At 43.2% G+C, this 26,908-nt stretch overlaps 1 protein-coding gene across 2 annotated transcripts in view; it reads left to right on the top strand.

The window, feature by feature from the left end:
- LOC111957424 (protein kinase C alpha type) overlaps window positions 1–26,908 on the top strand; it is a 213,159-nt gene that overhangs the window by 160,186 nt on the left and 26,065 nt on the right. Inside the window, exons 9-15 of one of the 2 annotated variants that reach the window (XM_023978280.2) lie at window positions 4,430–4,462; window positions 5,777–5,920; window positions 6,525–6,698; window positions 8,722–8,813; window positions 9,769–9,831; window positions 10,043–10,181; window positions 23,806–23,886. In XM_023978280.2, the coding sequence (XP_023834048.1) occupies window positions 4,430–4,462; window positions 5,777–5,920; window positions 6,525–6,698; window positions 8,722–8,813; window positions 9,769–9,831; window positions 10,043–10,181; window positions 23,806–23,886 (726 nt within the window). The remainder of the gene's footprint in view (window positions 1–4,429; window positions 4,463–5,776; window positions 5,921–6,524; window positions 6,699–8,721; window positions 8,814–9,768; window positions 9,832–10,042; window positions 10,182–23,805; window positions 23,887–26,908) is intronic. The other variant, XM_023978348.2, reaches the window with a different exon arrangement.

A 26,908-nucleotide genomic window follows, 5' to 3' on the forward strand; every position in this document is an offset into this window, starting at 1 on the left:
CACACACACACACACAAGCTTCTAACTTGTGTCAAAAACAAGCAGTGTCTGTTGTGAACACTTCTAAGTTGATAAAGGGATAAGGGAAGACTTGTGCTCGTCAAGGGAAACAAATGTCTCTATACCTGTTTGTGTGTCCTTCATTTACACGGCCATTTTGATGTCTTAAAGAGAGCCAATTCAGTGTGAAGGTCCCAAATGGCACCCTATTCCCTACATAGTGCACTACTTTTGACCAGAGCCCATTGAACAGAGCCCTATTGGCCCTGGTCAAAAGTAGTGCACTAGATAGGGAATAGGATGGTATTTTTTGGACGCTAACTGAATTGCAGCATTTCTCTTATTCAAGTACTCTTTGGTTTGTGTTTTTTTCCCCTCATTTATTTCAAACGAACAACCCTTTGGTATTCCGACGTGCTGTGTGTGCTTGGGTTGCCATGGGTTACCAGGCTAGACATATGAAGCAATGTGAGCTAGAGAGTGTGAGGTCTCAAGAAGTTCCTGTCTGTAGCACTTAATTGTAATCCTGTCTAGTTGGTCTATTTCTGTGGCCCACTGACAAGATATCTTAAGGTTGGTATGTCTGGCATTAGGCAATATTTCTTCCATGTCTTTCACAAATTTAGGTGAATTGTAAAAGATCATTCTTGCTTTGGCTGGTATGTACGAGAGGTCAGGAGTTAATGGGCTGAGGTCACTTCCTGTTGTTATTTACAGTAACTACTGTGTCTGTCTGACTGAGACAAGTTCGGTCCAAGAAAATAGCTCTCCCTCTCTTTCTCTTTCTGTCTATGTCTCTTCCTCCCTCTTCCTGTTTCTCCCTATTTCTCTTCCCCTGTCTCCCTCCCCCCTCTCACTCTCTGCCTGCCCTTCTCTCTCTCTTCCTTTTTCTCCCTCTCCCTCACCGTAACTCTCCCTCCTCTCATCTGTGCTCTGTGAGACCTCTAGATGCCCACCCTTTGTCTTGTCAAATCTAATGCCTGAGTTTCTCTCCTCCCTTTTCCCCGTCTCTCTCCCTCTCTTCCAGGATTGCCAAATTAACTATCACTTCCTAAAGGTATCTCTCCTCTCCTCTGCTCCTCTCCTCCTCTCCTCCTCCCTTCCGCTGTCTCCTTTCCTCGCCTCTGTTCCTCTTTTGTCTACCTCTATTTATCTACCTCCTTTGTGTCCAATCACTCGCTTTCTCACTCTCTTCTGCTCTGATCATTTGTACGTGGTTTAAGGCTACTGCAAATAGATCCAGTTTACTAACAATTTGTTCTCATTGTGGGGTTGGAATTAGCACAAGAACGAGAGCCATCAGATAGCAGGAATTGCTCTCATAAATCATTGTCTGGAGCTGTAAATAGCCTTGTATTTTGTTGAGAAAACCAAGTGTAAAGCTATCAAGCCGGAAGGGAAATGTGACTGAAAATGGTCCTACAATAACAGTTAATATTACTTTTCTTTATATAAGTATTATTCACTACAAAGATAGCGTTTATGGAACTATATACGTACAGGTAGGCTACTTCCACAATAAAATAGGATAGTATACAAATGCAAGATGCTGAAAATACAAGTGTGCTACTTCCTCATTGTATCATTCAATAGGAAAACAGGCAATAACCTCTGTAGACCCCAAGGACAGAAGTGACGATAGATGCATGTGTCAGTGCCTGTTCATTACAGGGCCATTGCAGCCAACCCACCTCCCACATACACGACACACTCTGTTATTCTTCTTCCCTCTCCCTCCCCCTCTTATCTTTGTTTCTCATCTACCAGTCCACCTCTTCTTTATTATTCATTTAGCAGAAACTCTTATCCAGAGATACTTACAGTAGTGAGTTCATACATTTTCATACTTTTTTTTGTTCTGGTCCCCCGTGGGAATCGAACCCACAACCCTGGCGTTGCAAGCGCCAACTGAGCCACATGGGAACTCTCCCCCTCCTCCTATTCCTTCCTCAACTGTGTAGGGGGTGTCCATGGATACTGTGGTCAAAAAAGGGGGGTGGGGATATGGGGTGGTGGGGGGACTCCTCATTGGGTTATAACTGGTTGGAAGGAGATTGTTAGTAAATGTTTCCCGTGTATGTCTGTCTGGCTACATTATAACGTCTGTCGTTCAGTCTGTCTGTGTATGGTGTCTGGTTGTCGCTCTGTCTGTCTATGATGTCTGCCTGTGTCTGTCATCAAACTTTTTCTCTTTTTTAATTTGTCTTTCATCACTATCTGGTCATATTTTCATCTTCCTCCTTTGTGGCCTATATGTTATATTTGGATGCTTGGTCTGTACAGGGGTGGAAGTTAAGCTGTGTGCCTATAGCAATGAGAGGTCAATACAAAGATGGACAGCACAGTTAGTTAGGCCCGTCTCCGTTTGTTCAGTGTTGATTTTATAGGGCCATAACTTGGCTTTTACTATATCTTTATAAACACAAGCATTTCGTTGAACCCGCTAATACATCTGCTAAACTGTGTACGCAACCAAGTAACTTTGATTTGATGAGTTGAATTCTATCACGTTGTTCATCGCTTATCCACAAGAGGGCAGTATCCAGCCAGGTTTTAAAATGCATTGCATGTAGGTGCAGTGAATCGAATACAGCACAATTTACAGTGCATTCAGAAGGTATTCAGACCCCTTCCCTTTTTCCACATTTTATTACGTTACAGCCTTATTTTCCTCATCAATCTACATACAGTACCCCATAATGACAAAGCGAAACAGTTTTTTTTTTACATTTTAGCAAAATTATTACAAATAAAACACAAACTTTATTTACGTAAGTATTCAGACCCTCTGCTATGAGACTCGAAATTGAGCTCAGGTGCATCCTGTTTCCATTGATCATCTTTGGGATGTTTCAACAAGTTGTTTGGAGTCCCCCTGTGGTAAATTCAATTGACATGATTTGGAAAGGCACACACCTGTCTATATAAGGTCCCACAGTTGACAGTGCATGTCAGAGCAAAAACCAAAACATGAGGTTGAAGGAATTGTTCGTAGAGCTCCGAGACAAGACTGTGTAAATTATTAGAATCATTATTCTTAAATGGAAGAAGTTTGGAACCACCAAGACTCCTCCTAGAGCTGGCCGCCCAGCCAAACTGAGAAATTGGGGGAGAAGGGCCTTGGTCAGGGAGGTGAGCAAGAACCCGATGGTCACTCTGACAGAGCTCCAGAGATCCTCTGTGGAGATGGTTGGCCTTCTGGAAGGTTCTCCCATCTCTACCATAAAAGCCTGATTGGTGGAGTGCTGCAGAGTGGCCAGGTGGAAGCCACTCCTCAGTATAGGTACATGACAGCCCACTTGGAGTTTGCCAAAAGTCACCTAAATTCTGGTCTGATGAAACCAAGATTGAACTCTCTGGCCTGAATGCCAAGCGTCACGTCGGGAGGAAACCTGGCACCATCCCTAAGGTGAAGCATGGTGGTGGCAGCATCATGCTGTGGGGATGTTTTTCAGCGGCAGGAACTTGGAGACATCTCTGGAAAGACCTGAAAATAGCTTTGCAGCGACACTCCCCATCCAACCGGACAGAGCTTGAGAGGATCTGCAGTGAAGAATGGGAGAATCTCCCCAAGTACAGGTGTGCCAAGCTTGTAGCGTCATACTTAAGAAGACGCGAGGTTGTAATCGCTGCCAAAGGTGCTTCAACAAAGTACTGGGTAAAGGGTCTGATACATTTGCAAAAATGTCTAAAAAACTGTTTTTGCTTTATCATTATGGGGTATTTTAGAATAAGGCTGTACCGTAACAAAATGTGGAAAAAGTCAAGGGGTCTGAATTATTTTTGAATGCACTCTGTATCATTACATAGAGTTATCATGAAAAGCATAATTTATGACTTACTGGTTTATGGTTTTAGACCCTCAATTTCATAGTGTCAGTTTGTGGTCTTTTACTTTTGCTTAGGAATTTGCCTTGTCATACCTGAACCATTGTAAAGGAAATGGCACTTTAGTCAAACTCTATCAGCTCAAAATGATTCTAAATGCATTTGTTTTGTCTTTTGTTCGTGAGACAAAGAAACGTAATAAGAAAGCTATAGTTGGAGTTTTCCTTTAAGTTGTCTCCACCAGTTACCACTAGATGCCACCATAGCACTTCATTGTAAAACCAGTATGACTGACTGTGCTCCTGAGATAAAATGTGTCTGTGTTGTCATAGTGTTATGACTGACTGTGCTCCTGAGATAAAATGTGTCTGTGTTGTCATAGTGTTATGACTGACTGGTGCTCCGAGATAAAATGTGTCTGTGTTGTCATAGTGTTATGAGCGACTGTGCTCCTGAGATAAAATGTGTCTGTGTTGTCATAGTGTTATGAGCGACTGTGCTCCTGACATAAAGCATGTCTGTATGGTAGTGCTTCTGAAAGTATGGCTGTGTCTCAGCTGTCAGACGTTCTCCGTTCACCTCTCCCCCGCTGTGGTTGCAGGGCCAGGCAAAGGACAAATCCAACCAAGTTCAGGTGCGTCCGAGAGGAAGTAAGGCCGCTTTTGCGAGTCTCTTCTCCTCGTTGGCTTCGCTTTATAGGTGTGCTGTGGTCTGCATAGCCCAATAGTGTGCTGCCTATACCTTACTAGCTATTTCTAGGCCCCGCCCACTAAACAACCCCTAGCCACTGTAGCATAGACGCCTGTCTGAATATGCCAGGAGTGGAACGGTGTAAGCAATATAGCAAAGTCTTCACCTAGCCTATCAGAGGGCAGGGTGGAGCTATAACCGTTTGCATATGCCTATCAAATCCTGTCAGATCTACGTGAAGTGAAGAAGGTGAGGGGCTAGGAATGATCTGGACTTGTATGCAGACGCCATTAACCAAACTAAAGCCGCCTGACCAGTTTGTTGCACCTCGTCTAGCCATGAACACCAAGGGGAAACAGCAGTAGATTGACACGGAGAACCTCACACACGTGACGTGTCAATTTATTGGACGGATTCCAATGGGATCAAATGTCTTTGGGTCAGTTGATTTGGATTGTGGTATATTCTACACAAATGGGCTGCTTTTATTGTTGTGTGTAGTTTAATGTGCGTGGCTGCCAGCCTGTCCAGTGTACTAGACAGACAAGATGAGCTGTAGTGTGGACCAGGTTTAGCATGAGTGTGCCAGCTGCTCGATTAGGCCCAGGCTCTTGAGTGTGTGTGTGTGTGTGCAAAAGAGAGATTTGACACCTGTGAGTAAGGGTGAAGAATGAGGATGACACCCAGGCCGTCGTGACACTGTCGTGTTCCCACTGCCTGGGAAACAGATGGAATATGCCTCTGGAGGGAATGGAGGTCGCAAGAGTGTGTGAAAACGGGTGTGTGTAGTGCATGTGTGTGTTCGAGGCCAAGAGAGTTTACCGTCTCGCTCTGATTCTGAACCAAGCATGACTTGACGAGCTTTGAAGCTTTGTAAGAGCATGTAGTGGACATACTGATTGGATGGCACATTGACCAATGACAATGCATTATCACTGAGGGGTTTGACAGTAATTCGTTCAAATGTCTTTAAATGAATTTCAACAGTTTGACCGAAGGGTTTTTTGTAACTCCACAAAAATGAGTTATTTTACCATAATAGGTTAGCATAATGACAAAGTCACAAGTACTGTAATTCCATATCTACTTTTTTATACCTTCTGTGTCTATGTGTTCCATCTCCTGCAAAATGAACATTTTGTTTTTTAATAATTTTGAATTGTGTTATATATTGTGTTACATAAGGCTGCAGAGCAGTGTGTGTGGGTGCGTCAGGTGTGTGTGTCTCACGCCGTTCCCCTCTCCTCACCACACATAGAAAGCCAAGCTGGGCCCTGGTACTAAGAAGGTGATCTCGCCGTCAGATGACAGCACGTCTAATCTGCCCTCTAACAACCTGGACTCTGTCAAACTCACCGACTTCAACTTCCTGGCCGTGCTGGGGAAAGGCAGCTTCGGCAAGGTGAGCCAGGATTTGACTTGTATTATTAAGGAGGATGATGTGCTAGTTTCCCGGACACAGATTAAGCCTGGTCCTGGACAGAAAAGCTCTTTCAATGAAGATTCTCCATTGATCTTGCTTTTTAGTCTGGATCTTGCTTTTTAGTCTGGATCTTGCTTTTTAGTCTGGATCTTGCTTGTTCTGTGTTTGGGAAACCGCCCCACAATGATTTGTCACAAGTTACTCTTATTGGCCTCTAAAATCAGCTACCCAACTTGTCATGTTGAATGTCCTGTGTACCGCGGGATGTTATCTATTGGACGAATCTGACATTGAGTAAGATCCAAGTCTATGTTGGTGTACGTGAGCAAAATCAAGTACTTGGCCACATCATCCATAATTTACACAAAACAGAGTCGTATAATGAACGAGTACAATGCAATGTTTCGGTTTAGACTGTCCGTATCTCGATGTAGCACAACGTGAATAAATGAGTATATCCGCGCGTCAGTTGAGTAACAAGCATACAGTAACAACAAAACAGTAGAGTTAATAACATCACTGTCCGCATTAAGCCACCCTATTTAGAAGCCTTCGGTCTAACCTTTGACCTCTCGTGTACCAGGTGATTCTGGCAGAGATGAAGCCCACAGAGGAGCTGTACGCCATCAAGATCCTGAAGAAGGACGTGGTGATCCAGGACGATGATGTGGAGTGTACCATGATAGAGAAGAGAGTCCTGGCCCAGCAGGACAAACCACCCTTCCTCACCTCACTCCACTCCTGCTTCCAGACCGTGGTATGGAGACGACGGACACACGCATGCACAAGGGGATAAACACATACACTTACACACACGTGGGCCTATGGGCATGCACAAACACTGGTCCATTGGTGTTGATGATGACGTTGCTCCCAATTCTCATAAGTGTGGTTATTGTGATGGGGTAGGGTTTGTGCCCTTGCATGTGTCTGTGCAGGCCACACACACACACACACACACACACACACACACACACACACACACACACACACACAGGGGCATAAACACACACACACTATATACATATTATTTTTCTCTTACTCGTCAAGCTCCTCTATGACACACACACACACGTATATACCCACACACACAAAGTTCAATTAGGTTTTTCTTTGTTTTAATCTCAGCTTTCTCAGCACTTCTCTCATTCCTCCTTAATCTTTAATCCCTCAATCTCTCTCGCGCAGAGACGACAAAGGGCAGGCTCCATCTGCACCGTACGGTGGCCAACACGCATACACACACACACATCCCCAAAGTGGAAATCAAAAATTCGATGCATTTTAAGTGAGAAGTCCAAATCCTCTTCACAATAAGATGCCACTAACACTTTGACGGTAATTGTTTAAGGAAACCATTTGCCTTGTCTGACAGGTTATGTCAAGCTTATGTTGAGCAAAGTGCATAAAATACCGTAAAACTTATTATAATCTCGCAGCGTGATTTAATTTCAAATGTATTCTTCAACAATGTGCGTTATGAGGAGGCGATAATTTAAATTGGGTTTAGTAAGCTGAGGAATACATAAATAGTCGCCTCTTCAGAACGCACAATGTTGAAAAGTTTCAAATTAAATCACACTTCCAGATAATAATTAAGCAATAAGGCTTGAGGAGGTGTGGTATATGGCCAATATACCACGGCTAAGGGCTGTTCTAAAGCACGACGCAATGCAGAGTGCCTGGATATATGTAATAGTGCCAGACATGCACACAAACATATACAGTTGGCATTGCTGTTATGATTTTAGTTGTCCTTGATGTCCTTTGTTTGTTTGTTTGCTGTTTTCTACTGTCTTATGTTTTCTCTTTAGTTCATTTTCTTGGTTGTTGGTGCATTTGGGGGTTCTTGGGGGTGGGGAATGGAATTAAATTGTATTTTTTGTATTAATTATTATTATAATTTTTTTCTTGGGGGGAGACTGTAGGGGGGGTCTCGAATGGTTCAGGGACAGCTGTTGGGGAACTGTGGGGGGGATATTGGAGGATTCAGGTTCATGTTTTTTTGGCCTGGTGGGAGATCTGTCTACGTGCCCTTGAGCAGGGCATTGACCCTGGATATGTGTGTCGCTCTGGATGGGAGTCTGGTGGATGACTGGTGTGGTGTAGTTGTTGAGCGGCTTCGCAGCAAGTATATCGTATGTTTCAGATATTCAATAAAAAAATATATATTAAAAAAGTGCCTGGATGCAGCACTTAGCCATGCTATATTGGCCATATACCACAAACTCCCGTGGTGCCTTATTGCTATTATAAGCTGGTTACCAACGTAATTAGACCAGTAAATGGTAATATTATGTCATACCCGTGGTACACAGTCTGATATATCACGTCTTTTAGCCAATCAGTATTCAGGGCTCGACCCACCCAGTTTATAGTGAGGTGTATGTTAAAGTTTTGCACTTTGAAAATGTCGCCCTGTGACTAGCGCAGGACAGACAGGTAAGAGGCTGTCTGAGGGATTTATTTCAGTTTGACTAGACATAATGGAGTCCTACAAGGGAAATATTTCTGAGGGGTGTACTTTTTCCTCTCATGTTGTTGTTCTGCTTTCTATAGTACTTAACACTCCTACCGTATCCCCTATATGTGACTCAATACTACACAACAGCCTCACCACTGGGTCCTACAGTATAATGAAGAAAGCCTCTCTGTCTTTCTGACATGGCTGTTATCATGACACAGTGTATGACGGTAGAACAGATGCCAACCCAAAACATTATGAAAAACAATGTTATATGATATTAAACAGCCCAGTCTCTGTCTCCCTCTCTGCCCAGGACCGGCTGTACTTTGTCATGGAGTATGTGAATGGGGGAGACCTCATGTACCACATCCAACAAGCGGGCAAGTTCAAAGAGCCACAGGCAGTGTAAGTTACCCTTTCCCCTCGCTTTCACCTTTTATACTGAACAAAAATTTAAACACAGCATGTAAAGTGTTGGTCCCATGTTTCTGCTCCCGAGTGGCGCAGCGGTCTAAGGCACTGCGTCTCAGTGCAAGAGGCGTCACTACAGTCCCTGGCTCGATTCCAGGCTGTATCACATCCGAGTCCCATAGGTTGGCGCACAATTGGCCCAGTGTCGTCTGGGTTTGGCCGGGGTAGGCCGTCATTGTAAATAAGAATTTGTTCTTAACTGACTTGCCAAGTTAAATAGCTGAAATAAATATTCTCCCAGAGAATTTTGTCATTTCTCTACCATAAGCCGTCTCCAACATCGTTTTAGAGAATTTGGCAGTACATCCAACCGGCCTCACAACCGCAGAACACGTGTAACCACGGCAGCCCAGGATCTCCACATCTGGCTTCTACACCTGCGGGATCATCTGAGGAGGGGTGCCGAGGAGCATTTCTGTCTATAATAAAGCCCTAATTCCGATTGGCTGGGCCTGGCTCCCAAGTGGGTGGGCCTATGTCCTCCCGGGCCCACCCATGGCTGCACCCCTGCCCAGTCATGTGAAATCCATAGACTAGGGCCTAATGAATTTATTTCAATTGACTGATTTCCTTCTATGAACTGTAATCAGTCAAATCTTTCAAATTGTTGCATGTTGCATTTATATTTTTGGTCAGGGGGAATAAGAGTGTGTGTGTGTAAAAGATAAATAAATAGAGGGCTTGGAAGAGAGAGCGAGAAGGGAGAAAAAGCGGGAAAACTAGACTGGGCACTGCAAAGTACGGAGGAGAAACGACAGCCTAGGTATAAGAATTAATATATCTATCAGAATGTGCCCAGTCTAGCTGAAGCACATTACAGTCCTTTACAATCCTTCCTGTTGAAATGAATGGCTTCAGGGCTGTCTTAACATGGAGCATGTCATTGCAGGTTCTATGCAGCAGAGATCTCTGTTGGCCTGTTCTTCCTGCACAAGAAAGGAATCATTTACAGGTGGGTCTTCTTCCAATGTACACCAACTCAGAGGCACTTTATCCCATTCTAGGATCAATGTTTACCGTACACTGTGTATTGTCAAACCATTCATTCATCAATGTAATAATGTAAATGTCAAGAAAGTAACAGGAGGGGTGTAGAAAAGGCCCTAAAATACAATGGTCATCTTCATTTGGCCCTTGTCACATGATGCGGGTGTCTCCTGCAGGGATCTGAAGCTGGACAACGTGATGCTGGACTCGGAGGGCCACATTAAGATCGCTGACTTTGGCATGTGTAAAGAGAACATATACGAGGGAGTGACCACTCGCACCTTCTGTGGGACGCCCGACTACATCGCCCCAGAGGTAGGAACAGGGGGAGTGTGTGTGTGTGGGGGGGAGGGAGAGGGGTGGTCATCTTTGTCATTGTCTGGCCTGCGCCCCCGTCTCCGTGGTGATCCACATCCGAGTCGACAGCTCAGGATGCGCGCGCACACACATACACACCGTGTCTACTGAACATTTTGAGTTCGAAAGAGAGCGTTTTGCATGAGAATCTGCCCTTGATGTAACCAACCCAGTCAAGCACAGCCCAGTGAGGGACACCATATTGATTTCCTCTAAAACGTCCTCGAAGAGGTTCATGGGTGCTGAGGCTGGGTGGACAAGCTGTGTTGGTGAGGTACACACACACACACACACACACACACACACACCACACACACACACACACACACACACACACACACACCACACACACACACACACACACAGGGTGGTTGGGGTGGTGGTGAGCCCCTTTGCAAATGCACCGTCCAGCTCTCACAGCAGGGGCTCCAGTCAGGCTCTTATAACTCCACACGCTCTCGCTCTCTCTGACTTTGAGAGACTTGAGAGAGTAGAGGTTGATACCATTATATTAGCTCCAATGAGGGTTGGAAATGAACATTTACCTAAAAGTCTGATTTCTTAATTGAAGTGAATTTGACCTCCACCTCATAATACGAGACGTTTTGCTTCCCCTATATGTTTTATTAATTTTGTCTTGCTATTTTTGCGATGTGGAAGTTTGCTATCCTCTGTGTTTGTCGGTGTGTGTGTGTGTTCATGCACTTTAGTGTGTGTGTGAGAGTGTGCGCGTGTCCCTGTATCTACACGCATCAGTGTGTTGTCTGTCTATAGTGGCTTGCGAAAGTATTCACCCCCCTTGGCATTTTTCCTATTTTGTTGCCTTACAACCTGGAATTAAAATAGATTTTGGGGGGGTTTGTATCATTTGATTTACACAACATTCCTACCACTTTGAAGATGCAAAATATGTTTTATTTGGAAACAAACAAGAATAAGACACAAAAACAGAACTTGAGTGTGCATAACTATTCACCCCCCCAAAATCAATACTTTGTAGAGCTACCTTTTGCAGCAATTACAGCTGCAAGTCTCTTGGGTTATGTCTCTATAAGCTTGGCACATCTAGCCACTGGGATTTTTTGCCCATTCTTCAAGGCAAAACTGCTCCAGCTCCTTCAAGTTGGATGGGTTCCGCTGGTGTACAGCAATCTTTAAGTCATACCAAAGATTCTCAATTGGATTGAGGTCTGGGCTTTGACTAGCCATTCCAAGACATTTAAATGTTTCCTCTTAAACAACTCGAGTGTTGCTCTTAGCAGTATGCTTAGGGTCATTGTCCTGCTGGAAGGTGAACCTCCGTCCCAGTCTCAAATCTCTGGAAGACTGAAACAGGTTTCCCTCAAAAATGTCCCTATATTTAGCGCCATCCATCATTCCTTCAATTTTGACCAGTTTCTCAGTCCCTGCCGATGAAAAACATCTCCACAGCATGATGCTGCCACCACCATGCTTCACTGTGGAGATGGTGTTCTCGGGTTGATGAGAGGTGTTGGGTTTGCGCCAGACATAGTGTTTTCCTTGATGTCAAAAAAGCTTGATTTTAGTCTCATCTGACCAGAATACCTTCTTCCATATGTTTGGGAAATCTCCCACATGCGTGTTTGCTTATTTTTTTCTTTAAGCAATAGCTTTTTTCTGCCCACTCTTCCGTAAAGCCCAGCTCTATGGAGTGTACGGCTTAAAGTGGTCCTATGGACAGATACTCCAATCTCCGCTGTGGAGCGTTGCAGCTCCTTCAGAGTTATCTTTGGTCTCTTTGTTGCCTCTCTGATTAATGCCCTCCTTGCCTGGTCTGTGAGTTTTGGTGGGTGGCCCTCTCTTGGCAGGTTTGTTGTGGTGCCATATTCTTTCCATTATTTAATAATGGATTTAATGGTGCTCCGTGGGATGTTCAAAGTTTCATATGTTTTTTTATAACCCAACCCTGATCTGTATTACTTGTGTCATGCACAAACTAGATGTCCTAACTGACTTGCCAAAACTATAGTTTGTTAACAAGAAATTTGTGGAGTGGTTGAAAAAATAGTTTTAATGACTCCAACCTAAGTGTATGTAAACTTCCAAATTCAACTGTATACTGAGATCATGTGACAGATCATGTGACACTTAGATTGAACACAGGTGGACTTTATTTAACTAATTATGTGACTACTGAAGGTTATTGGTTGCACCAGATCTTATTTAGGGGCTTCATAGCAAAGGGGGTGAATACATATGCACGTACCACTTTTCCGTTTTTTTAATTTTTTGAAACAATTCATTTTTTAAATTTCACTTCACCAATCTGGACAATTTTGTTTATGTCCATTACATGAAATCCAAATATAAATTATTTTAATATACAGGTTGTAATGCAACAAAATAGGAAAAACACCAAGGGGGATGAATACTTTTGCAAGGCACTGTATATACACGCACCAGTGTGTGTCCCCGTGCATATCTGTATGGGAGTACTCTTCCGTGTACTGTAGGTGTGTGTGTCTCTTAGTTGTCAGGACCCATGTGGAAAAATAGCTCACACGGTCCCTGTGCACCTCTCTCTCTTTCGCCTGTCACCACCCCATTACGCCACACAAACACACACACACACACACACAAACACACACACACACACATTGGCATTGCTCTACTTCTCTCTCTCTTTCCACTCTTTACCTCTCACCCTGACCTACATAGGCAGCCATGGGAAGGCTCTGTGAGCGTCCCAAACGGCACCCCGTTTCCTCTATGGCCCTATGGGCCTTGGTCAAAAGCAGTGCACTATAAAGGGAATAGGGTGTCATCTGGGATGCAGCCTCTATCAATCTGAGAGGAACACGTTGGTCACTGTATGCTAATGGAAATTTACACACTGCGTTACCAGAGTAACAAGCCTGTGAGATAGAGAGGGGGAGGGTGAGATGGAGGGGAGGATAAATAGAGAGAGACTGGGAGAGAGACTGGGAGAGAGACTGGGAGAGAGACTGGGAGAGAGACTGGGAGAGCGAGAGAAGCTGATTTAGCGCTATCTTTGGATTGTCCTCTGGCTCCTTGTTTTGGCTTCAACAACTTCACTTCCTATTTTTAGGCTTTATGCAATTAGTGGTTGCGGTGACAGATGTTTTCAGATCAGAGCAATTCGTTTCTGTGTTCAATCCTCTGTGTTGACAGAGGAAGAAGTCGTGAGAGAAGAGAGAGAGAGCGAAACTGCCAAAGTACATTTTTGCACTTTGTCAGTGTGCACTAAACTCAGCCTGACCTCCCATTTTGCCTCGCTCCCCAAAGCCTTTTAGCGATAGCAGCTAACGTTAGCCAAGACGGAGACCCTTCAGCTGCTCTGCCATGCACTGAGTAGCAGTTGCCCTACAGATCAAGCTTATCTTGCCCATAACCTAACCCCAACCGTTGGAGGCAAGTAGACCAGGGTTTAACTTAATACACTTTACAGGTGCAAGAAAATGCTTGATTCTCTTGTAAGATTCAGTTTGATAAATTAACTGATAACAAAATGCCATTCTAACACCAAATAATTATCTACAGCAGGGCTAGAGCCAGCTTAAAAGCCTTCATAGCCAGTAGCTCTCCAGGAGCACGGTTGGCCATCCCTGATATACACTAACTTATGAGTAAATCGTGTGCCGGATCAGCTGCTCTCCTGAAAGCCCTACTGCCTTTCCATTCAGCCGTGTGACGCTGTTTGACTGAACACCATCAATCCAGGCGTGCAGTCAGTATAGTAGCCTAACTAGTCAAATGCATTCACTTCGAAACCTAGCAACAGACGTACAGCTTATGGCTTAATGTACTGTACTCACCGTGGTGCACGCCGCTTAAACGAATCCAGTAACACTGAGGTGTGGGCCAACACCACTTCAACCCGCTGTAATGTTGTTTCTGAGATCAGGCTGAGGTTGTGTTCTGTGGCGTTTTAGTAGTTGTCTTGTCTCCGTCGTTCCTATGTGCACGGCGCTATATTAAGAGCGGTGGTGGTGGTGGAAGCCTTGAGTAGCTGTGAGTGATCCAGAACTGTCATGTAGCATTAGGCCTGCCGGGAGACATCCACCGCAGCGCAGATGGACACAACCGCACACACGCTCACACACAGTATGTTTACGCTGAGTGATCTGGCCATAGGCCTCTATGGAGTGTGGGAAATGAAAGAAAACAACATGAGATAGTGGAGCGACGGGTCATCAGAGTGTGTGTCCCTATCACATTCATTATGTTGCCAAACCAGGGAAGAGACTGACTGGGGGACACACACTTGCAATCACTCATATACACAGATACAGACTGCATTCACACAAACACACTCGAACAGACAGACTGACAGAGACCGACCCACACACACACGCGCACACACACTTAACTCAAATTAGTATTCTCACAGAAAACCCTACTCGCACTTCGCCACGCAGTGCTGTGCATGGAGTCGAAGGTCACCATTTGCCCTGTGTCATTGTGACAGGCGACAGGCAAGGACAGCGGTGTCACATTGGTGCTCGCTGCAGTATGGCCTGAAACAAATCTAGATGCCTATCTGTCAGCATTACCTCCTTTCTCTCTGTGTCTCTGTGTCTCTGTGTGTGTGTGTGTGTGGAGTGTGTGTGTGTGTGTGTGTGTGTGTGTGTGTGTGTGTGTGTGTGTGTGTGTGTGTGTGTGTGTGTGTGTGTGTGTGATCTTAACGATAACACTGCTGAATACCTAACATGAGGTAAAAACATGAAAAATCATGATACTCAACAGGTTTTGAATTTGAGTTTATTCCTGTTTTAATTGCAAACAGAAAACATACCCCGGGTTGGCTCCAAATGCATTGCAATAGAAGGTGAAGTGGTAGAGTCCTCTCATTGGTGCTGTCTACATAAAACATTTCCAGTATATTAAAGTATATCATGGTTTAGTGCATCACATTACCTGTGGTGGGTTTATAGAGGTCGCCAACGTTTGAAGAACTTTTTGTAGACCAGGGTAGTTTCAGTGTTGAAAGGTCCTACAGTATGTTCCCTGCCTTGATTCCCAGTGCTGCAGAGAAGGCCACCATAGGTCTGTCTGTGAATGATATGAGAGTACACACTCCATGACAATCTATTTGACCGTTGACTTCAAATTAAGTTTTTCCTGACCGTGTGATCTGAGGGTCATATGTTTTTTCCTAAATCTGCAGTTCAGCGCTATTGGAGATTTTATTGGTGATTTTAAATGCTTTTATTGGTGACTGTTTTGAGTAAATCTGAATATATTGTCCAAGCTAGTGTAGCTATTCTCTAGTAGTTGAACCTTTATGTCATGTTTATCTATGCATGACAAGTTTTACGGCCGCATTATACTTGGATGCTTTCCGCCAAGTGTTACCAAAATATATTCTCTCTCCCATAGTATTTGGCAATAATGTTATTACGTTTTCTCTTCAGCTCCTCCGCCTGATTCTCACTGGCTTTCAGTCTGGCCTCCATCTCTCTCAGCACAGTGTAGATGTCCCGCTGGCAGGTTTGCTGGAACTGTGTTGAGGCTGCGACCTCATCTTTCGGGTTTCAGATTCCCGTCCTCTGTAGCTATGGCATTGTCTCCCTGACCTAGCGCCCCAGACGGGCAGTAGCACAGCAATGCTAGCTGCAGAGCTATAGTGGTCTTCGTTCTTCATCTGGACTTGAGTCGTTTGTTCTCCTGTGATTTCTGATCTCTAGTCCGTGGTACGGTACATTTTATAAGCACATATCCTTTTGGGCACAAATGGAATGTTCCCAGGAAGACTTTGATCCAGTTCAAAGTGGCTACCTTTCAATCATGTTCAAGTGCTTAAGAAACGTCAACGGTTATGGATTGACGTGACCTGCTTCTTTAACCACTATTTCAGCTTGGGTAAATGTTTCACAAAACTATTGTCTCTCTTCACAGTACCATATGAGTCATGTGTTTGGGTTTCAAATACTTCATCTGTGCCTGGTGGGCTTTCCTTGCTTAAGAAACGAATAGAAACAGTTCCCAAATTGCCCTCCAAGCAGACTTAAGCGAACGCTCAAAGTATTAGCATTTTTTTATTTAAGGATGTGATCCCAGGTCTGGTGTTTACCTCAAGGAGTATGTGAACGCCTGTTAATCATTATTTTCAAGATATCCTTCTCATTCAGGTCATGTTTTTTTTTCTTCCAATCCTTATTTTTCAAACCTTCTTCAACCCACAGATACATTGAAGAAGGACATAAAGCTATGAGCAACAGCAAATACACCCGAGAATATGAATAAGAACATACACCTCAGAATAGGCTACATGTACAATGTGATAGTAACAATGACTCAGCATAAAATGTATAAAACAGCATCACACGTCGCTGTTGGTTTGTGTACAGTAAATGCAGGATGGAAGCTGCCAGAGGCAGGGTTATTATGTGTGTCATTCTGTAAACACCACAGATGTACTAAACCGAGAGAGAGAGATTTTTTTTTTTAATAAACAGTGTTAATCTTGTCCATTTTTTTATTATTATTATTATTTTTTCTGTTGCATGTAGCTGGATCTGTCAAACAGATGATGTGGAACTTATCCCCATACAGAATACACCGGGCAAATAGTAGAATGCCAATGAAGGTGCTGAGGTTGCGGTCATTTTCTACCCAGATCCATGAGTTGGCTTCAAGGCGCACCTAGACCTGATCTCCCTCCTCAAGCATCAGTACAGCCCCGCTAGATTCATTATCTGAACCATCACTAGATGTTATGGGATCTGCCGTACCAACAACTCTCTCTCCTTTCGTGAACAGAAATGCTATCTTGGCTCCATGTGTATGGCAATAGAAGGTGAAGTGGTGGAGTCCTCTCACTGGTGCCATGAACATACCTGTAGCGAAGGAGCTTAATAAATGGTTTATAAATATACCGATTTTGATCAATCATTACAATTATCAATAGTTTACTGATGGTATTGCTTAACACTGTTTTTTTGTTTTGTTATTATCAGCACAATGTAAATAGGGATACTACTAATGTAAGAAGAATCAGGACACACCAGATTTGGGGTCAATTCAGAATTTAGTTGTGAATTGCTCTTTAACCTCTCTGGTACAAGTGGGACGCTAGCTTCCCACCTCGACGACAGCCAGTGAAATTGCAGGGCGCCAAATTCAAAACAACAGAAATCCCATAATTAAAATTCCTCAAACATACAAGTATTATCCACCATTTTAAAGATAAACTTCTTGTAAATCCAACCGCTGTGTCAGATTTCAAAAAGGCTTTACGGAGAAAGCACACTTTGTGATTATGTTAGGTCAGCACCTAGCCACAGAAACCCATACAGCCATTTTCCAGCCAAGGAGAGTGTAACAAAAGTCAGAAATAGCATTAAAAATAATCACTTACCTTTGATGATCTTCATCTGGTGGCACTCCCAGGTCTCCATGTTAGACGACAAATGTTTGTTTTGTTCGATAATGCCCCTCCTTTTTGTTTGCGTGTTTTGTCCAGTAATCCAAATGCTTAAGGCACTAAGTCCAAACGAAAAGTTTTTAAAAAGTACAATAAAAGTTAGTAGAAACATGCCAAACGATGTTTAAAATCAATCCTCCGGTTGTTTTTGTCATAAATAATCAATACATTTCAACCGGACAAAAGTTTCGTCAATAGGAAAGGAGAAACAAGAAAGGCGCGTTCCTGATCAGGCGCGTTCCTGATCAGGCGCGTGGCTGATGAATGGAAATTTCCACTGGCCACTGATTGAAAGTGCTCTATCTCCCTAATTTTTTTGAGTAAAAGCCTGAAACAATGTCTAAAGACTGGCCACATGTAGAGGAAGCCACAGAGCTGGGTCCTAAGTCTTTGTATGGTGAATAGGCTTTCAATGGAAAAACAGCCTTTCAAAATAATAGTACTTCCTGGTTGGATTTTCCTCAGGTTTTTGCCTGCCATATCAGTTCTGTTATATTCACAGACATTAGTTTAACAGTTTTGGAAACTTTAGACTGTTTTCTATCCAAATATACTAATTATCTACTAATTATATGCATATCCTATCTTCTGGGCCTGAGTAGCAGGCAGTTTAATATAGGGCACGCTTTTCATCCAAAATTCCGAATGCTGCCCTGTACCCTAGTGAAATTAATTCGAATGAATTCACCATTTGAATTGGATTGGAATTGGACACACCCCACAGGAAAACATTTTGATGATATTTTAATAAAATGAAGTGAAATTAAACTGAAATGGCTAATGTACTCTACACATCACTCTACACATCACACATGTACTCTACACATCACTGTACACATTAAAACATTTTCATCAATTATAGATGGTTACCAGTTATATGTTACAGTAAATTAGGAATTAGGAAATCTATATAGTACATTGCCCAGGAAATATATGCATTCCCTGTTGCAATGGTAAAGGTATAGATCTACCGGGAAAAGAAACAGTTCACTTTTAAAACTTTCAAAAGTGAACTGTCGCTTTAACCTTTTTCAGTTATTGGCTCCAAATTTCTCCAGAAATGTTATTGTTTGTGCTTCACATTACCGGTTGTAGGCGTTGCCGATGTCGGTGATGACCTTCCCGTAGACCAAAGTAGTTTCAGTGTTGAACGGTCCTTTTGTTGCTTCCGGAACCATCCTCGGTCAGTGCAGCTGAGAATGCCACTCTTGGTCTTTCTGTGAAGACAACGATTACACATTCTTAGGTACATTATGACGTTGGTCTCATGCATTCACAGACGCTTATAATCAGAATCAGAGTCATTGGGCCTGTCCGAATACCAATGCTAGTTTAGAGTATGTGAAACTTCAGAAATGTAGGAGATTGAAATGCCAGGGGTGTCATATTCAGCGGTTCATCTAGTAAGACTTGACAGCACACTATGAGGAAGAGATAATCTTATCAGACCCACGTGTATTTGGCAGTAGCTGATAATCAGAAGAGGGACGTGCTGTTCCAAAATGAACGAGTGGCGCGAACAGACGCGATGTGGCATTTAGATGGCACCTTCTCAATATGGACATCCTAGTACGTTGTTGCTTACTGCATACATTTTTTACTGAACCGTATGTTCTAAATAGTATTTAGTATGGTTCGTACATTTGGTACATAAAAACAGATTTATAAAACGTGATAAGGGCTCATACACCTTTGGAACAAGTTAATACGTTATAACTCTCTTTACCTTGATTAATTTTCCTTAATTCATCACCTGGTTTCCTGTATTTTCAGTCTGGTTCTCAGCTCCTCTTCCTGGACCTACGTGGTACTCAGTCTGGCCTCCATAGTTTCCATTTTGTCTTGGTTTGCCACCCTTTGCCTTGATGACAGCTTTGCCACCTCTTGGCATTTTCTCAACCAGCTTCATGAGTGTCACCTGAAATGCATTTCAATAACAGGTGTGCCTTGTTAAAAGTGAATTTGTGGAATTTCTTTCCTTCTTAATGCGTTTGAGCGAATCAGTTGTGTTGTGAACAAGGTAGGAGGTGTCATGACGTTGGCTGGGGGTAGGTTTATGACAGTCATAAATACCTCTTTCCCCCCTCCCCGTTCCTCTTCCCTACTGATGGGACATAAGAAAACCCCTTGGTTAACATAGAGATTCTGGGAACATCAGAAGTTGGGGGGGAATGAACTATATTCTGGTAATCCGACCAACTGAACATATGCGGTGGTACTTAAGGTATATTATGTCAGTTCGGTGCCCTCTGACACAGTCTCATCAATGATAGAATGACATAAACTCTACTGTGGAAAGTCTAAATCTCAGAGGTATCGGATTCACATGGAATTGTTGTTTAATTCAAATGTTTGAATATGAAATTATTTGTGAAGAGATGAAATGTAATTTTAGCTTCCAAATGAGAGATTTGGGTTTTCATAAGTTTGGCTTCTGCTCAACCAGGGGCCCGCCCCTGTGAAGAGACATGGGTTTTAAAACTTTTCAGACCACACCCCTCTCCCTCCACTATATAAAGCCATTGACAAAAATATAACTTCCTGTTCCGGTACATTAGGATGACGATCCGATGTCAGAAATGGTTCAGAAATAAACTACAGAACTAAGCCAACATCAGCATGGACTTTGGTTGTGAATGGTATGAACTTTGAACTCGTATTCACTACAGAAGTGATACCTCCTAGCCGTTGAGTTAGCAACAGCTGCTACAAACGCAGGTTAGGAAGGACAGTCAGGGTATTCCGTCACTACACGACGTTACTCCAAGTATCCAGTGACCACCAGAGACATTCTTCAAAAGGACAGAGGACTTGGGTTGGCGATACGGTCTTCCATCTACCACCAACCTACTGAAGCGCAGCTCAGAGTAAATATTTATATGCATTTTCCTTTTCCAAATGGGCGGTAATATTAAATGCAAAGATACTGCTATTTACGATAGCACAGCTTCGCCTATGTTTCCAGTCTCCCGCTCTTTCACTAAAATCCCGCCCCTTTTCTTTGTGTGACAAGCTGTCATATCTGTTCCGCCCCGCTGGACGTTTTCCTTTATGACGGCAATTTGTAATCAAGTTATGATTAATTGTGTATGTGTGATTCGTGTGATTAGTTAGGTATTTAGTAAATAAATAATTAACCCCAATTTTGTATTGCTGATTTCAACTTGTTAGCCAGGATTCTTGCAGATTAACAAAATTTCAAACTTTCAGAATATGAGACTGAATGAGATGACGATAATTTTGACTGCTATTGACGTAAAATATTACTAAATCTTTAAGAGGTTATTCGGAAGATAACAGCTCTATAAATATTATTTTGTGGTGTCCCTCTAGTTAATTACATTTACATGATTAGTTCAATCAGGTAATATTAATTACGGAAGAAATTATTTTATAGAATAGTATGTGATAAGCAATTAATCTGGCATAGCCAAAGACACGACAGAGGGTATACAGAGAAGATAACCCTATTTGGTAAAAGACCAAGTCCATATTGTGCCAAGAACATCTCAAATAAGCAAAGAGAAACTACAGTCCATCATTACTTTAAGACATGGACGTCAGTCAACCTGGAAAATGTCAAGAACTGAAAGTTTCTTCAAGTGCAGTCACAAACACCATCAAATGAAACTGGCTCTCATGAGACCACCACAGGAATGGAAGACCCAGAGTTACCCTCGCTGCAGAGGATAAGTTCATTTGAGTACCAGCCTCAGAAATTACAGCCCAAATAAATGCTTCACAGAGTTCAAGTAACAGACATCTCAACATCAACGTGTCAGAAGACTGCATGAATCAGGCCTTCATGGTCGAATTGCTGCAAAGAAACCACTACTAAAGAACACCAATCAGAAGAAGAGACTTGCTTGGGCCAAGAAACACAACCAATGGACATTAGACCGGTGGAAATGTTGAGATTTTGGTTCCAAACGCCATGTCAATGTGAGACGCGGTGTGGTGAACAGGTATCTCCGCATGTGTATTTCCACCGTAAAGCATGGAGGAGGAGGTGTTTATGGTTATGGAGGTGCTTTGCTGGTGACACTGTCTGTGATTTATTTAGAATCAAGGCACACTTAACCAGCATGGCTACCACCAGCATTCTGCAGTGATACGCCAGTCCCACTAAGCCCAAACCAGATGGGATATCATTTGTTTTTCAACAGGACAATGACCCAACACACCTCCAGGCTGTGTAAGGGCTATTTGAACAAGAAGGAAATTGATGGAGTGCTTTGCATCAGATGACCTGGCCTCCACAATCCCCCGACCTCAACCAAATTCAGATGGTTTGGGATGAGTCGGCCTGCAGGGTGAAGGAAAAACAGCCAACAAGTGCTCAGCATATGTGGGAACTCCTTCAAGACTGTTGGAAAAGCATTCCAGGTGAAGCTGGTTGAGAGAATGCCAAGAGTGTGCAAAGCTGCCATCAAGGCAAAGGGTGGCTATTTGAAGAATCTCAAATATAAAATATAACACTTTTTTGGTTACTACATGATTCGCTATGTGTCATTTCATATTTTTGATGTCTTCACTATTATTCTACAATGTAGAAAATAGTAAAAAATAAAGAAAAACCCTTGAATGAATAGGTGTTCTGGAACTTTTGACCAGTAGTGTAGCTCATGGAGAAAGATTGATATACTCATGGAATCAATTTTGACCTGTTCAGTTTAGCATGAGACTGAGTATGGCCTGGTTAAGCCAAAAAGACAGGACGACCAAGCAGAAAACAATCCAATATTGTATTTACTGTTAGGGAAACAGGTTAAAGTCTTGCTTGTGTGCTCGTTACACAAAGACACACTCTTCTTACACACACACACACAAAGACACCCTCTCCTTATACTGTGTGTGAAAAACAAAGCACTGACCTCTTTCCCCACCTCATCTCCATGACATAATGGCCTATCTTTTATTGATCATCTTCCTCTAGCAGTCCCTCGTGTTGATGTATTCATTGATGCACTCGTTGTATTGGACACGTCCTCTGAAAAGAACTTCCCGTTTGCTACACTTTCCAACACGACACAGTAAGACGCTCGGGTTTTCCTTCTGGTACTCAAGGCACCTCTTCAGCTTCATTTCTGCCGGCAGCCGTCTAGTCGTGCAGCTGCTTCTCCTCTAGCACTGTTGGGGATTCAGGTGTCTTGTTCTCGGCTTCTACCACATGTTCAATGAACGTCCCTTGATATGCGCATGCATGCATAATGTGTTCTTGCATGCATAATGTGTTCTTGCATGCATGGGCATACTTACCCCAGCTGTTATTGCACAAGTGGACTTACGCCGCCCACCACTTCACAAAACAATAACATTGTCTCCCTCCATTTATTTCGCATCAGTGAATTCTCCCATGGACCGTACTTTACTTTGCATCGATGGACTTTCCCTCTGCAACATAGCAGTACTTCGCTCCGGCAAGGCTGTCTCGTGTCTTCATTAGAATGGATCCAATGATAAGCTAGGGGGACACAACAGCAGATGGTGAAACTGGTTGACAGGATGTACCTGCTCTCTCAGTAATGAACCAGGTTCCCTCTAGAAGAGGATGCTAATTGCTAATAAGAGCTAGATTGACTGGTGGGGCATGTGCCGACCAAGGTGAAAGGCTTAGTGTGTGTGTGGTGTGTGTGTGTGTGTGTGTGGTGTGTGTGTGTGTGGGTGTGTGTGTTTGTGTGTGTGTGTGGTGGTGTGTGTGTGTGTGTTGTGTGTGTGTTACTGTAGCTGATGCAGAGTGTGGTGTGAGACTAAAAGTTTAAAAAAATGTGTGTGTGTGCCTGTCTCTTTGTCTGTGATGTGTATATACTTTGCCAGCATTTCACCTTCTGTGAACATGTGCATTGTCTTATCTAATCCCATGTAACTCTTTTCATCCCTCTCTCGCTCTCTCTCGTCTCTCTCGTCTCTGTCTCTTTGTCTCTCTCGCTCTCTCTTGCTCTTTCGCTCTCTCTCGCTCTTTGTCTCTCCCGCTCTTTCGCTCTCGCTCTCGCTCTCGCTCTCTCTGTCTCTCGCTCACTCGCTCTCTCTCTCGCTCTCTCTCTCGCTCTCGCTCTCGCTCTCTCTCTCGCTCTCGCTCTCTCTCTCTATCTCTCTCTCTATCTCTCTCTCTGTCTCTCTCTCTGTCTCTCTCTCTCTCTGTCTCTGTCTCTGTCTCTGTCTCTGTCTCTCCAGATTATTGCATACCAGCCATATGGGCTATCAGTGGATTGGTGGGCATACGGAGTGCTGCTCTACGAAATGTTGGCAGGACAGGTGAGTGTGCCCCCCAGCCCGCTCTACACACACACAGACACTCACGTGCAAATCCTTCAGGTTTCTAGATAAAGACACAGTCGGGTAACCTTCACACTGACCTTACAGTAATCCAGTCTCATGAGAACGAAAGGACACACACACAATGTCGTCACCCATCTGCACCCCTCTGATGGGACATGGCGTCATTTTGGACAGCTCTCAAATAGACTCAACTATTGTACATCATACATAGTGCTCATAAACGTTGACACTGTATTAGAGGTCGACCGAATATGATTTTTCAATGCCGATACTGATTATTGGAGGACCAAAAAAAGCCAATACCGATTAATCGGACAATTACAACAATATTGAATGAACACTTATTTAAACTTAATACATAAATAAAATCTATTTAGTCTCAAATAAATAATGAAACATGCTCAATTTGGTTCAGATAATGCAGAAACACAGTGTCGGAGAAGAAAGTAAAAGTGCAATATGTGCCATGTAAAAAAGATAATGTTTAAGTTCCTTGCCCAGAACATCAGAACATATGAAAGCTGGTGGTTCAATATTCCCAGTTCTTCAATATTCCCAGTTAAGAAGTTTTAGGTTGTAGTTTATTATAGGAATTATGACACGTCGACTATTTCTCTCTATACCATTTGTATTTCATATACCTTTGACTATTGGATGTTCTAATAGGCACTTTAGTATTGCCAGCCTAATCTCAGGAGTTGATAGGCTTGAAGTCATAAACAGCGCTGTGGGTCAAGCATTGCTAAGAGCTGCTGGCAAACGCAGTAAAGTTTGAATGAATGCTTACAAGCATGCTGCTGCCTACCACCGCTCAGTCAGACTGCTCTATCAAATATAAAATACATAGTCCTCTTAATTTACAGCATTTCCCTCACTCAGACAACAAAACATTTGCTAAAGTTCCCCAACTATCTGGAGGGATGGAGGCACCTTCTTGTCTTGCGAGGGGCTCAAGTTCAGAACGGCTGTCGGTCAAAACCCACACAGCGCTGTGAAGTGCAGAGCCAGAGCTCTGACGTCATGTATAGCATGTTACTGTACAGCCACTATGTTCCAATCTGCCATTTTCAACCCGTGTATGGGTATGAGTGTAAAGGCTTAACAGCTTATTTTCGGTTAAGTCCATAACCGTCCCAACCATCAGTAAGGGCAGTTGACTGGTCAGTTGACTGGCTAAGCGGCTATGCTATCGAATACTCTGAGTGAGCGTCCGAAATGGTACCTTATTCCCTATATAGTGCACTACTTTTGACCAGAGCCCTACTACCAGTGGAGGCTGGTGGGAGGAGCTATAGGAGGATGGGCTAATTGTAATGGCTGGAAAGGTATTATTGGAACGGAGTCAAACGTGATATCCATGATGTGTTTGATACCATTCCATTCATTCCATTCCAGCCATTATAATGAGCAGATCCTCCTATAGCGCCTCCCACCAGCCTACACTGTACACTACATAGGGCATAGCCATATAGGGTGCCATTTGAGATGCGGCCAGTGCTAACTCCCTGCTGTTGTGTTCAGTAAGGGTGATGGGTTTGTTTGCTCGCTGTGTGTTTGGGGCGCCAGTGGCCAGGAGCTTCATCCCGTCCCGTTCACTGGGCAGAAACAGACGGCGTGATGAACGAGCAGCAGCCCAGCCATACCCCTTTCACAGTACACACTCACAGGCCGAAAGTAGTTCATTTGGCTTATATGACCTCAGGATTGTAGGGGGGGGGGGGTCGACTGTGTGTGTGTTTCCCTCTCAAGAGGGTGTGCAGTGTATTGTGTATCAGATAAAGAGAGCAGAAAGCAGCCTAGGTATCGCTTGCCAAAGGGTTTAGTCTAGTGGAAATTAAAAATATTACATGAATGATGTGTCACAATGCATTATGGTTAGTAATGATAGAGGTGGAGGGAGAAAATAGCTGGACCATCGAGTCCATTTCCCTCCCAGCTGGCAACTTTTGTATGGAACTTGTTTCTTTCACTCTCTACGGTCTAGACCTCTTTCGTTGATTTTTATCTTCCGTTTCATAAATGTTTTTTTGTATCTTTTTTCTCTTTTTTTTTCCATTATTGCTCTCTCTCTCTCTCTCTCTCTCTCTCTCTCTCTCTCTCTCTCTCTCTTTTGCGCAACAAGCCACCATAACAACCCTTATTCAGTTGTATTACTGGACTGAGAAAGAGTAGAATATACACACATCCAATGGCTTTGAGCAGGTGCTTTGGTACCGAAGTGTAAACGTTCATCAGCAAAGAAAACTGTTCCAAGTGTGTTTTTATGACAATGTTTGGAACTTTAGGCCATCGAAGGGTTAACCAGATTAGTTCATGTTGGTTCTGTTTATTCCGATGATGCCTCTGGCAACAACCTTTTGACTTAGTTTTCCCCCCACAATACTCTGTTCAAATAGGCTTGGAATCCCCTTGATGCAAAAATTAAAACCGCAAGCTAGTGTCGGACACAATCACCACAGCACACAATGTCAAATTGGTGTTTTTCAAAGAAAATGTTTCCCTTTTTCTGCCAAGCTGTTTTAAGCAGTCCTGTGGGGCCAGCTTTTCTGGCTGTTTGTGTAGCCAGCATGACATTTCTAATTGTCTTCATGCTCCTAAAATTCTATTAAAGCTGACTTTTTATACAGTTGACATCTGCATTACAGACTCTGCTGAGTTGCGGACTGGGCCCTGTGTAGAAATGACCCCTGAAAAATAGTTATGACATTAAGATACTAGATAGATTATCATGAATTTACCCGTTTGATTAAATTTGGGGCGGCATGGTAGCCTAGTGGTTAGAGCGTTGGGCTAGTAACCGAAAGGTTGTAAGTTCGAATCCCCGAGCTGACAAGGTACAAATCTGTCGTTCTGCCCCTGAACAAGGCAGTTAACCCACTGTTCCTAGGCCGAAAATAAGAATTTGTTCTTAATTAACTGACTTGCCTAGTTAAATAAAGGTAAAATAAAAATTAAATTAAAGGCGAAGGTCATTACAGACATATTTGAGGTCATTACA

The sequence above is a fragment of the Salvelinus sp. IW2-2015 genome, linkage group LG1 (genome assembly GCF_002910315.2).
Source record: "Salvelinus sp. IW2-2015 linkage group LG1, ASM291031v2, whole genome shotgun sequence".
Taxonomy (NCBI): domain Eukaryota; kingdom Metazoa; phylum Chordata; class Actinopteri; order Salmoniformes; family Salmonidae; genus Salvelinus; species Salvelinus sp. IW2-2015.